This window comes from Oryzias latipes, chromosome 18, assembly GCF_053564925.1.
Source record: "Oryzias latipes strain Hd-rR chromosome 18, Olatipes_Hd-rR_3.1".
In the NCBI taxonomy this organism is placed as follows: Eukaryota; Metazoa; Chordata; class Actinopteri; order Beloniformes; family Adrianichthyidae; genus Oryzias; species Oryzias latipes.
The window spans coordinates 37,270,476-37,284,236 of record NC_136254.1 but is presented as its reverse complement, the minus strand read 5'-3'; the positions used below and the strand labels follow the sequence as shown (position 1 = coordinate 37,284,236).

The following is a 13,761-nucleotide window of genomic DNA, read 5'->3' as shown; positions in this document are numbered from 1 at the left end:
CCACTTCTGCATTTATTTTTGGCATGTGAATTTTAGACAAGTGAGGATGTTTCTTCAGATGTTGCCATGCTCTCAGTTGAAACTGGCATTTTCCCTTGTGTTAATACTTCTGGCAGAGGATAAAAATGATGGTCTTCTACACCAGACACTTCTAGACCAATCAAAGAGTAGGCTGGAACAACAGTCTCCTGTCCCATTGTAGGAGAAATGAAGTTCTTCTACCACTAACATTCAGCTTTTGCATAAGATGTTCTGAGCAAAAAGTGGCTGAACTCCCAGGGTCCAAAAATGCATGTGTTTCGATGACACAATTTCCCTTTTTTGCCTTTATCTTCACAGGAAGTATAGATAGGGCACAGTAATCCCCTGTATGTCCACATGTTGTCTGTAAGGCTGGTTTATTCTCTATGGACTGCTTGGACTGCTTGGACTGCTCTGCAGCAAGGGGCCGTCTTCATGTGGAGCACAGTAGGTGCCATCTCCCACGGCACACCTGACCATCTCCCACGGCACACCTGACCATCTCCCACGGCACACCTGACCATCTCCCACGGCACACCTGACCATCTCCCACGGCACACCTGACCATCTCCCACGGCACACCTGACCATCTCCCACGGCACACCTGACCATCTCCCACGGCACACCTGACCATCTCCCACAGCACACTTGACCATCTCCCACGGCACACCTGACCATCTCCCACGGCACACCTGACCATCTCCCACGGCACACCTGACCATCTCCCACGGCACACCTGACCATCTCCCACGGCACACCTGACCATCTCCCACGGCACACCTGACCATCGCCCACGGCACACTTGACCATCTCCCACAGCACACCTGACCACCTCATGCGGCTCACTACTGTGCCGCGGCACACTGGTTGAAAAACACTGCTGCAGTGGCCACAGTGTTTCCTTTAAATCCAAACTTAGGAAGTGCCTTTGGTCTTATAAAGGATTTTGCATGAGTTATGTTTGATAAAGGATCTTGTATGTTGCCAAATAGATGATCAGAAAGAATTTTTACATGTCGTTCAATGAAAGCAACAAGATCAGTGAAATGAGCTCTGTTGCTGGTTCTTTCCATAACGTCATGTGCCGTGACTCTCCAATGTTCTCTCATTTTGTATGGCAACTTTGAGATTATAGCTGTCATGTTTGCAGGCATGTCAAGTCCTTGGATGTGCTGAAGCTCCGTCATAACATTACAACAGGAACGCAGGAATAAAAAATATGCTTTTAGAGCTTTAACATCTTCAGCTTTTATTGTTTGCCAAGCCAACGCCTTTTCATTGTAAGCTGTTGCTATTCTATAAGGATTTCCAAAGTGGCACTGAAGAAGATCCTTGGCCACTGCATAGCCATGTGCAGGAGTCATGTGTTGACAGCTACGCACCAGTTCTTGTGGTTGTCCCCTTGTGAACTGTTCCAAGTAGTATAAGCAATCGGCTTTTCCTGTTTTTGCTTCCACTCCTTGCTCATGTAGCCCCGAGAAGAAAAAAGAGGAGGATTAAACAAATTAATCCCATAAATGATCAATATTATTATTAATATTGATATTACAAAGTTACTAAAAGGAATATGTTTGAATAAGTCTAGAAGATGACACAGATTTAACCAGAAGGAAATGGGTTAAGTGTAAATAACAAGGTTATTGTTGTTTATTGAATGATGTTGATTATGGGTTTACTGTAAATAACAATGTTATTCTTGTTTATTGATTTGTTTTGGATTATGTAACCTCATCAGCGTCAGTTCACAGGACTATATCTTATTTTGAAGAAATGCGGAGTGTTCTGTGGAGTGTTCTTTGGTTTTGATTGGACTAAGCTGATTGGCTGAGGAGAGGATCGAAGAAAAAAGGAGAGAGAAAAAAAGGTCTGGACGTGGAAGCACGCGGGGAGGTGGAGAAGAAGACGGGAAAAAAATAAACTTTCTGCAGGCCAAAGTCAGGAGGAAAACTTGAGAGTGGTTTCCCGTGACAGAAAAGGTGACGGAAAGTTTCCCGTTTTGGAGTTTCTCACTTGAGCGTGAACCGGAGTCCACGGAGGACGTTGGATTTTCCCCGCGACGGACGACAGGTGCTGTGGAAGGGCGGAGCAACGGCTAAAGCTGCACGGAGAACGCAGGAAGGCTTTGCACGGAAGGCTAAGGAAGTCGGTGATTTTTTTTTCAGGCCTGCAACGAAGTTTTTTCCCCCGGGGGTAATAACTGACTGTGTGAATGAGTGAGTGAGTATGGGCCCAGTTTGTTATTTTTCATGACGTGGTGAAGTATTGCAATATCTGTGTTTGAAACAAACTTTTGAAACGAACTTTTAAAACCAGTTTATGAATGTTCAGTTAAGTTGTGAAATTTACATTTACTCAAGGTTCATATTTTTTTTTTCCCGTTTAAGAGGAAGAGTATAAAAACCAGATATATTGACCAATATTTTTGTTTGTTTTGAGGGTCAACTCTTTATTTTATTAAACCTGAAACTGTGTTCAGTTTAAATGGTTGTCTGGTGTCATACTTTTTAGGAAGACGTACTTGTCTACTGTGAGTTCTGTGACGTTGTAACTCTTTAGATTTAAATAGGTAACCCGATTGGGAGCTACCATAGCTCAACGAACCCAATCCCCCCCATCACGACTCCGTAGGTTACCATTTTGTTAAAGTATTGCTGAGTGATGGGGCTACACTCAAAAGCCTTGATAAAACTTCTATATTCCAGAGGATCCCCTTGGAATATGGGAATAGTCCGTGGTAGTGGTAGAGATGTTGAAAGCTGCTGTTGCACAAGTGTGATGTTATTTCATTCTGCTTCTCCATTTTGTTAATTATGCCTTCATTTGGTGAGTTCCCAGTCTGTTCTTATTGGTTATTGCTGCAATGATGGTAGTTAGTCAATTGCCTTGTGTGATCACTTAAAACTAGAACTGATGAATGAGATTGAGTTTGTTGAACCGTTCTCTGCTTGTTGTGCTCCGGTTGTAGACTGATGCTGTGTTGATGCTTGACAGCGGACTCCATTTGTTTGGTTTCCTTTGGTATTGCATCCATAGGCAGAGTCGGTTGTTGTCCCTTTGAAGTAATTTCCATGTTTCTGGTTTGTATTCCTCCGCTGAGGGATTTAAGAGGGTTTTAGTCTCCATTTGATACCTTTGCTTCTCAAAGTAAGAATTCATTCCATCGGCTTCATTGACATACTCTTCATCTGCAGCTCGCAGTACAGCAAGCTTAGCTGTGGAAGCTGCTAGTTCAGCCTCCAGGTCCAGTTCTTCCTTTTTCCTCTTGATTTGCAGTCCTTGTTCCTCCAGAGCGTCTTTGTTTTAGTGCAGCCATACGAGGAATCAATGCAGCTATGTCTGCTTGAGCTTTAATTCTTGAAGATGATGTTCCGCTGGATTTACTTCTCAGACTAGGTTTACTTTCAACATTAGAAATACTGTCATTTGGACCAATGTCATCTTCAGCATTCTCATTTTTAAACACATTCTCCTCATTCACAGAAATCCATGTTTTACCCTCAGAAATACATTCATTATTGAACAACATTCTGGCTTTAAACCATGTTTCATGTTTTTCACATTCATCGGATGGAAATAAACCCAACAAAGATTCATGCATACATGTGGCATCATTACAGGTTTGTTAAGAGCTATTTGAACCTTTGTTTTATCACCTTTAACCATTAAACTTTGCAGTGATTTCCTAATTAAATTAATGTCAGTTTTCTGTTATTTTGTACCCTGTCCAGTTTATCAGCCAGAGCTTTTGCAGTCAGTCTAACCACTCGCTTTCAGGCTGCCAGTCAAACTATTAGTTCTGCTCGTGGTGCACGCTGCAGTTCCCACTGTTAACGTCTGACGTTGCGTCGCGCGTCTCCATGCCAACGCCCTCTTTTATTCAACAACTTTTAAAGCGCTTCTTGAGCAGTCTCGTCGATCAGTCAACCAATGCATTGGATTTTATGTTCAGTTATGTGTGCACACTTTTTAAATGTCCATTGAAGGTGTAGCGCTACTCATACCTCTGGGTTTTAGAAGTGTTTGGCGCCGAAAGCAGAGCTGAACCTCACGGGCCGCTTCAGTTGTCGGCTCTTCCTTGTCCAAATCCACAAATTATTCCAAATGTCTGCTCCAATATTCCGATCGGATTCCAACAGAATTGTAGGCTGCCCTGGGTCTTGGGGATCTTCTCGCTGTCAGCACTGGGTCCAGCTGATTCGCTCACTCAAAACAATCCACCGATGCTCCGAACTGGCTTCCGAATCCCGAGATTTCCATCAATCCATCCAAAGAAAGGAGTTTTTGACTAATAAGTGTAGGAGCTAAGGGCCTAGAAACTGTTCAGCTAAGTTCTAGCCCCTTTGATACACACTGATGTGCGACGCCAGACTGGACTGACGCGCCAAGCGGGCTGTCGTTTCCTTATACGACGAAGAAAATGAGTCTTACACTCCGATCAACTTTGCATTACTTTGTTTTTTTTTATTATTTATATTACTGAAAACTATTTCACCATCTGGCTCGTGCACACCTGTGTGGTCAGGTCATCAACCAATTTATAATTGACAGCAAAATATGAAAACAGCGACACCCACTGGCAGGGCTCCAGACTAACTATTTTCACTAGGAGCACAGTGGCCCCCAACTGAAAATTTTAGGGGCACAACTAGAAAATTTAGGGGTGCATACCGTAAATCAACATGCTAACAAAATCTACTAATTTCCACTGTATTACTAATAAATACTTTAATAATAGATGCAGAAATTACAATGTGTTGTTTCAAATTCAGTGTCACATTTTATTCTGCACTTTTGAAGATGAAACAACAAGTAAACTGACAGCAGCATCACTGTCATGACAGTACAGATAGTAAAGAAAACGGATGGAAATTTATGTTGGTGACACCAAATAGGTGCAGCCAAGACCCACAATAAGCATGTTTGAGATCACCCAGGTGAACTCAACGCTGCACACATCACCTGGTGATGTATTTTTGTTTTTGCTCTAACATCACCTGTCAATCAAAACAAAAATATCAGAGAAAGGGGTGGGAGCAGCAAGACCCCAACCTGAGCGAACACAGCTGGAAATTTAGTTCTGCACTGACTGAAAGCTGCCCTATGACTACAAAACAATGCATTATGGGACATGTGTCCTGATGGTTTTTGTAGTGGAGTGATCAATCAAAATAATTTAAAATACCAATTCATTAAAAAAAGGCTACATACATTACAAAACATTCAAATAAGTATAAAATATATAATAACACAGATCATACTGAGGGGGAGAGGAATATTAAAACTAAATTGAATTTCCTGTTGTCCTTCACTCGCCTTCACCCCCCCCCATGCCTGGTCACCCCAACGATCCAGGCGCGGCGCTGGATCATCTTAAACACGTCTGTCGTTGCATTTTCCCCAACGTATTTTCAGTGTGTCTAAAACTAATGTTGTTTTTGCCCGCACGTGTTTAAAGTTCAAGCCCCGTTAGCTGTCACGCATGTAGGTGTGGGACATTTATTCTCCTCAGCAGACCCGACTCCCGCGGGACGGGAGCGGTGAGCTGCCGTAACAGCCGTGCATAACCGTTTGATGCGCCGCCGTAACCGTAACCAAAACCTAAACCTTCCTCCGGGTCTGTGTGACCCAGAGAAAAGTTGAGCACGGACTGCATGTATTTAGAAAATTATGAGTGAATTAATACGTTCTAAAGGAAAGTAAGGAACTCCTTAATGTGGTCCGGGGAGGGAGGGGGCTGTCAGGTGTCCTGCTTTCAAACCCTGTCATTGTCCTGCCCCCCAAGAGTCATAAACCCCACTGTGATTGGTTGGTCATCTCCGCGCACGACAATGTAAAGTGTCATTCATACAAACTGGCGGGCCTCATTAAGATTGAACTTTCATATTAAGGCGGGGACCGCAAAATATCATCTTGGGGGCCACAAATACCCTGCGGGCCGCGAGTTTGAGACCCCTGCTGTACACTCTGGCACTGGTACACCAGCCGCAGGTCGGAAGAATGAATCAATAGTTCACTTACTCATAGCTCAGACGTACATATCAGGTTGTGATGATATTTGTCTCTCCGTTTCCTTCCCACAGATGTTTACGCGCACTCGATTATCTCTAGGCCCCTCCCCCTACACGCATTTTAGCCACTCACAGTGGCTTTCCCTATTCTTCTCACACGCATTGGCCGCCTCACACACAGGCATCACGCGAGTGTGTGCTGGCGTTTCATGAGTATGTGCGCAAGTGTGTGTGTCTGCCTGCGTCCGTGTGGGCTTGCGTCTCATTGATTATTTCATTGATCATTGATGTGCCCCTTCCACGTTTAATGTATAAAAAATACGAAGGGTGGGGGAGGCAAATTTACTGGTAGCACATGTGCGACTGGATGTAAAATTCAGTCGCACACTCTCAAATTTTGGTCGCAAAATGCGACCAATTGGTCGCAGTCTGGAGCCCTGCCCACTGGACAGGTTTCTCAATAGGGCTCCTACAGAAGATATTCATATTAATCTGATACAGTTCAAGTGCTGTAAAATCTATGAGCGCAATAATAAACCAATGAGACAAATGTAACATCATACAGTCTGTCATGCTCCACAAAAATTTACGATCATAAAAAAACAAGTGCTTCAGTTTGACCACCAGGTGGAGCTGGCGCTATAACGTTAGCCTTTATTTCAGAAGACTAGAGCACAAATGTCCACCGGCAATCCAGCCAGACTACAAATGGTTACTTTAAAAAAATATTTGTTTGTAAAATTCCTGTTGGTGAGTCTATAAATCTGTTCATGTAGTCATCAACGTATGTTTAGATTGACCGAGCGTTAGCGTTAGCATTAGCATTAGCCGTGACCCCCCAGTGTTGCTCACCGTGGTGGAAGAAGCACTCAGTGAGTTTGTGTTTGCTCAGACAAACAACATGAGGGAACTTTGGTCATGAGGTCAGCCTGAACCAGTTCCACTTTTATCCAAACGCGTTTATAGACCCAATCCCATGAAAACCAGTGTTTAGCATGTTCTCCTGTCACTGATGGAGGATATAGACACAGAAAATTAAAATCCCTGAGTATTTCTTTATTCAGGTCATTGTGAATCAGGAGCAGATGAAAAAATACAGTTTCAAAAAGACGTAAAACTGAACTGGACGGGTCAAAGTTCTGATCATCCACCTGCAGACAAATGGATCCATGAACGTCTTTGTTTCCCTGGTCTTTTTTTTTTTTTTTTTTTTTAACTTGTCCTGTCCAACAGCTAGGCAAACAGATGAGAGCTGAGGGCCTCTTGTGTTGGACATATTTTACTTTAACAAGAGGGGTTATTCATCTTCAGACAAACCAAAGGTATGTCTGAATAAACCCCTTTTGTAATTGAGGCCGAACTTTATTAATTTCAATCATGTTTGAAAATCTTTGGTGTTGGACCGGACGGAAAAGGAAAGAGGGGAAGAAGAGAGAGGGACGTTAGAGAGAGGGGGGGGTAGGAGGGTGATAATCGGAGGGGAAGGGGGGTAAGATCATGAAGCAGCATACAGCAGACAGGCTTACTGGTTGTTTATCGTTACGGTACGGTTCAAATGTAGTACAAAAAGGGCGGGGCCTGTTCACACACACTCAAATATTATCAACACACCTGCTAGCCGCAAAAATGTCCACATGTCAACATGCACACAAAACAGATAGTGTTCACGAACGCATACCTATGCCTTTAAACCAACTAGTGTGAAATCTTTCATTCATTCAATCATGCAAACTATTAGTGCAAAGGTGAGCTAACACCTGTGCTCAGGTGAGTGTTTATGTTCTTCTAAAATGGATGGTGGAATGTGAAAAGAAGGAGGAGGAGCGCCCAGCCACCCCCACACCCATACCACCGCCGCAGCAGCAGCGGCAGCCGGAATTCCCCCAACGCCACACGGGAACAGGCAGGGAACAACCGCCCCCCGGGCGACCAAGACCGCCACCCAGGCCAGGGCCAGCAGGACCGCCCCGAGGCCCCCAGAGCCAGAGAGCAGGGAGGCGCAGAGGGAAAGAGAGCGCCGCCCCAGCCCAACCAGGAAAGCAGCCCCCCGCCGCGCCGGAAGAGCCCAACGCAGGGCCCCACCGGAGAGGGACGCCCACAGCCCCAGACGAGCACCCCACCACCACCCAGGAGTTCCGGGCATCCCCCCGCCCCGACCCCAGGTACGAGCCAGGACCCCCCAAGGGAGACCCGCTCCGCACTCCAGGCAACCACCCACCCGGCCCACGGTTGGTCCAGGTAGGAGCAAGGCAGGGGCCCGCCGCCCCCGCCCAGGAGGGGGGAACCCCGGGGAAAAAAGGGCGGCCCACAAGGGGTGTTATAAATATGGCCCGACCAGGCTCGGCCATGTTGGAAGTTTGGCGGGGCCCAGCGCCCAGGGGCAAGGACCAGGACCCACCCCCCAGGGACACGAACACCCCCGGCTCAGGTGTAATATGAACCCCCCCACCGCGCGGAGAGAGCACCGCCGGGCCCAGGGAGCCGGCACCCAAGGGACACGGCCGCCATCCCCAAGGGGCCCACACCCCCCACCAGGGAAGGGGTAGGGGACAGATGGACCCAGGTCCCACCTTCCTTGTAAAATGTGTGTGCGTGTATGGGTGCTTGAGAGGGTGTTTGTGTGCATGTGTGTGTGTTTATGTTTGAATGTATATATTGAAGGGGGAGGGGTGTGTGTACTAAGGGGGGTGCAGTTAAAATTGGCGAGTAGGGCACTAAGGGGACATCTCCTGATTACTCACAGTGATGTCCCCTCACCCTCCCCACCAAGGGGCCCTTAATGTCTAAGGTGCGGTTAAAATTGGCGGGTAGGGTGCCAGGAGGACATCTGCTGCTTGCTTGCAGTGATGTCCAAGCACCCCCCCTACCAAGGACCCTACATGTCTAAGGTGCAAATAAAACCGAAAGAGGGGGGGCCCACTCCATACGGCAACCATAGGAGGGGGGCCACTCCCAAGTCGCCCCCCCCCCCAAGGCGCATCGCAGGCTAGACCCCCCACCCCCTCACCCTAATATGAGGTTATATAAGGAAGGGGGTAAGTTTGGGACAGCTGGTAGACTGTCCCCCGGTGGTCAAACAGCCGTCCCCCAGCCCAGCCCCAGCAAAGGGTCCAGGGCCACCCAGCCCAGGGGCCCACCCCCGGAGGCGCCGACACCCTAGGCCCGGCACCACCCACCCCACACAGAGAGAGAGGAGCCAGAAAGCGTCGCCCCCCCCCGGAGCAAGCCCAGGCCCCCACCCCCAGACGCCGGCCCTAGAAGAGCTCTGGTCAGGCCTCGACGGGACCAGAGCGACCAGGGACTGTTTCCCTAGTCTGAGCTGGAATCTGGATCAGAACTGGACAGATGGATGGATCTGAAACTGATCACTTTTTGTGATGCACTGCTAATGTAAGGGTGGGGGTGTGAGGGGCGGTAAACTGGCAGGAGAGAGTGGAAAGAAAGGAATGATGGGAAGAACTGACAGGATTATTAACTATTTTACGACAACGGTCCCGCCCACAACTCTGTAGAAACTATGTCCTAGAAAACAACACCGGTTTGTATATTTTGGATCAAAACAACGTCATCATGAAAAACGACTGGGAACCTTTGAAAACAAATCAGATGATCGGAGACTGACTGAGTTTACAGCAAAATAACTACGTTTACAGTTACAGATTACATCATCTCAGATTACTCATGGTCTCTGAATGCTGTCTCCAGCTCTCACCTGTCCTCCAGGTGATACCATGTTTCAGCTGCTGCTGCGTTTCAGGTGTGGAGCAGCTCAGCATCCGTGTGGTTCAGGAGATCCAGCAGAGGTCCAGTGTGACTCACTGTCTACCTGTCAGCTACAGGTAAGGCCACACCTGCAAACCTCACCCGTCACTGGTCATGTGACTCACTGCTGTCCTCCTACTCTTCAGGATTCTGTCCATCTCTGAGCTGGTCTCCCAGCAGAAACTGGCCTGTGTCAGCAATTTCTCCTGGACCACCAATCAGCACAGAGCCTGGGCTAAGGAGGTGGAGCTTTCTTTGCCAGGACAGCGGGCGCTGCCGCGGGTCAACATGCTGCTGATTGGCTGTCTGACAGATGGGCGGGGCGGAGAATGGAGGCTGATGGACAGCAGTGGGAGTGTCCGGTGTGAGGTGAGTCTGGAGGACTCAAGCAGACCGCCTTACCTGGTGGATCTGCTGACTCACCTGGTGGATCTGCTGACTCACCTGGGGGATCTGCTGACTCACCTGGGGCATCTGCTGACTCACCTGGTGGATCTGCTGACTCACCTGGTGGATCTGCTGACTCACCTGGGGGATCTGCTGACTCACATGGTGGATCTGCTGACTCACCTGGGGGATCTGCTGAGTCACCTGTTAGATCTGCTGACTCAGCTGGTGGATCTGCTGAGTCACCTGTTAGATCTGCTGACTCAGCTGGTGGATCTGCTGACTCACCTGGTGGATCAGCTGACTCACCTGGTGGATCTGCTGACTCACCTGGGGGATCCGTTGACTCACCTGGGGATCTGCTGACTCACCTGGGGGATCCGTTGACTCACCTGGGGGATCCGTTGACTCACCTGGGAATCTGCTGACTCACCTGGGGGATCTGCTGACTCACATGGGGGATCTGCTGACTCACCTGTGTGTCTGCAGGTCCTGTCTCCTTCTCCTCTGTGGCTGAACCGTCCTGTCCTCGTCCCTCACTGGAACTACATCCCCCATGATGCCTCTGGGCAGGATGTGGACAGACAACACCTAGAGCTCAACGGTTCTCCTGTCTTCTTGTGTCCTGAAGCTGAGCATGGATTGGCTACAGCAGTAGATGGGGCGGAGCTTAAAGCAGTGGCTGTCAGTGAAGCTACAGTGTTCCTGCAGAACAGGTGAGCTTAGGGGAGGAACCAGATGTTCACAGGTAGAAACAGTTTTTATATTCCTGTCCAGACCTCTTGAGTTGGACATATTTTATTGCTTCAACAGGGTTGTGGATCTTCTGATACACTAGGTGTATATTTAAATAAACCCCTTTAGTAATTTATACTAAACTTTATTCATATTGATTATTTTTTAATTCAGGCAAACATCACATTTGTCTCTTTTTTTGTTTGACCGGGTGGAAAAGAAGAGGAAAGAAGGGAGGGGTCTTGGGGGGGGGGGGGGGGGGTAAGCACACAGAGGAAATGGGGAAAAGGGAATTGGGGAGATTTGGAGGAGGACTACAGAGGAGGAGGAGGAGGTGGGGGGGGGTGTCAATCATTAAGCAACAATATGCTGGAGGATCATCATCATCACTGTCTGGTGTACATGTTAGTCAAAGGGGGCGGAGCCTATCCACACACACACACTCAGGTGATACAAAGATACCTGTTGGCTCCAGAAATCTTCACATACAATCATGTCAGCAGTGACTCAACACAACTACAGTTCATGCACACAAACACACATGTTAAGCATTCCATTCTGTTGGTGAGCTACACCTGTGCTCAGGTGAGTGTTTATGTTCTCCTGTGGTGGATGATGGGATGTAAAAAGAGAGAGAGTGCCCGGCCGTCCCCACACCAAGACCCCGCCGAAGCGGTATTCAGGGCCCCCCCACACCTGCACGGTAGCAGACCTGAACCACTTTAGTGGGGGTTGTGTGGAGTTCATGGAGAACTGATCGTTCACTTCAGGCTCAGTTTCATTTTTACTGTGGCTATCTCTCCCATGAGGGACAGAGGGGCGACCGAGCAGTCAGGTTGGTTGGTCGCCCCTCCTCCCTCCTGGAAATGATTTATTTATGTGTGGGTGGAGGTGAAAATGAGAATGCTGTCCTGTTTGCATTTTCTCTTTAATGATGTCACAGGATGAGAAGAAAATGAAAAAACTCATTTTGGAGGATTGATTTGATGCAGTTACATTGTGAAAATGAAAAAGCATTTATGGTTTGACTTTTCTTTTTAGTTCTGCTCCACAAATGCTTCCATAACTATCTGCATGTGTGAAACATTCCAGAATCAGTGGCTGTGCATCATCAGAGCATCTTCTGGTCCGTGAGAATCAGTCTGAATAAATCTGCATTTGGAGGGAAAAGTCCTGGTTTTCCTGGAAACAGCAGATTTATTTGTCTTTGAAGTCAAAGACTAATCCGTTTTCTCTCTGATTCTCCTAGAAGAAACTTTCCAAATAAGTTTTTATTTTTGTTTCTTGTTACCTTTTAAGCATTCTGAACAAGTGCCCCCCCCCCCCCCCCCCGTGTCAGACGGAGCAGCGTTTCTTCATCTGTCATCAGGCTCTTCATCAGTTTCAGTCATTCCTGCAGTTCTACGTCTGTATCTGTTGGCATATTTAATATTCTCAGATGAACTGATGTAAACAGACTGGTTGGTTACAGTGGAACCCTAAGGACCTCACATTGTTTGGGATTTGAACCACCGGCCCTTTGGCAGAGTGTCTCAGGCCCCTGAATGTTTCCTGCAGCTGATCTTCATCCATCCAATCATCCAAGAGCTGCTGAAGGCCTTTAGGCCACGTCCACAGGGGAGTCACATGACTGATCTGTCTGTGTTACAGGGTCAGAGGTCAGCGCGTGTCCGTGCACGGCCAGCTGTGCTCCGTGTGCCCCCCGCTGGACGTGTCGGGAACCCCCTTCTTCTGTTTCACGCTGACGGACGGCGAGCGCTCACTTCCTGTTCTGGTTCAGGTCAGACCGCGAGGAGCACTGCTGGTCTGTGACGATGAGGAGGATGATGGTGTGTTTGTGCAGGGTCCTGGCCGTCTGTGGTGGCGTGCATGCATGCGCACGGGCCGGAGCGTGTGCGTGACGGCACTGCGCACGTGTGTCCTGCGGGGCTGGAGAGGAAACAACATCCTGTGCGTGACGGAGCAGTCACAGCTGCACACCGACTACACACCAATACACACACACCAACATACACACACACCAACACACCCACATCAACACCCAAACACACCAACACAAACACACCAACACGCACAAACACCAACACACACACACCAACGCGCACAAACAACAACACACACACACCAACAAACACCAACACACACACACCAACACGCACACACACCAACACACACAAACCAACACACACACACAGTAATACACACACACACACCAACACACCAACACACACACACTCCTAACACACAAACAGACACACCCTTCCTGATGTCACAGGACTGTGAGGAGGAGGAGCCTGACTTCAGCCAATCAGGAGTGAGGGTGAAGCAGTCCAGGATCATCAGCTACCAGGTAGAAAGCTTTTGATTGGTTGTCAGCTAGTTGCTGTTTACCTGCAGCTAAGCCCCGCCCTCTCCTCTGACAGGGCACGGTGACAGAGGTGGTGAGTGAGGGGGCGGGGCTGTATGTCCTGGACAGGAACCTGGGTCTCTGTGTGGCCTATCAGCCGCCGGCCCGGAGGAGGCTGAGGGCGGGTGACGGCGTGGAGGTGAGCGCTGCGCTCTGATTGGACGTTCTGCTTGGTCCATAAATATAGATTATTGATCTCCTGCAGCTGCACCACGTCCACTTCCTGTACCGGCCCTGCCCTGACGGCCCTCCCAGCATGCTTTGCACCTGTCTGCGCTCATCCATCACAGTGACCTCATATAGCAGAGTGGGCGGGTCTGAGCCCGCCCCTCGCTGTCCTGGAGATGGAGTGTTGTCACGGTTACTGCTGCAGAAATGCAGGGGCGTGTCCGAGTACCTGTGGGCGTGTCACCTGTCGTCCCAGCTCTCTGCCAGGTGAGT

At 48.4% G+C, this 13,761-nt stretch overlaps 1 protein-coding gene across 21 annotated transcripts in view; it reads left to right on the top strand.

Moving 5' to 3' along the window:
• ctc1 (CTS telomere maintenance complex component 1) overlaps positions 1–13,761 on the top strand; it is a 125,711-nt gene that overhangs the window by 16,141 nt on the left and 95,809 nt on the right. For all 21 annotated transcript variants that reach the window (XR_013651349.1, XR_013651345.1, XR_013651346.1 and 18 more), the window contains exons 3-9: positions 9,787–9,868; positions 9,938–10,160; positions 10,668–10,894; positions 12,564–12,693; positions 12,757–13,263; positions 13,337–13,459; positions 13,526–13,755. Coding sequence is in view for 16 of the 21 variants with exons in the window: in XM_078936907.1 (XP_078793033.1) it covers positions 9,787–9,868; positions 9,938–10,160; positions 10,668–10,894; positions 12,564–12,693; positions 12,757–13,263; positions 13,337–13,459; positions 13,526–13,755 (1,522 nt within the window). In the remaining 5 variants the exon portion in view is untranslated. The remainder of the gene's footprint in view (positions 1–9,786; positions 9,869–9,937; positions 10,161–10,667; positions 10,895–12,563; positions 12,694–12,756; positions 13,264–13,336; positions 13,460–13,525; positions 13,756–13,761) is intronic.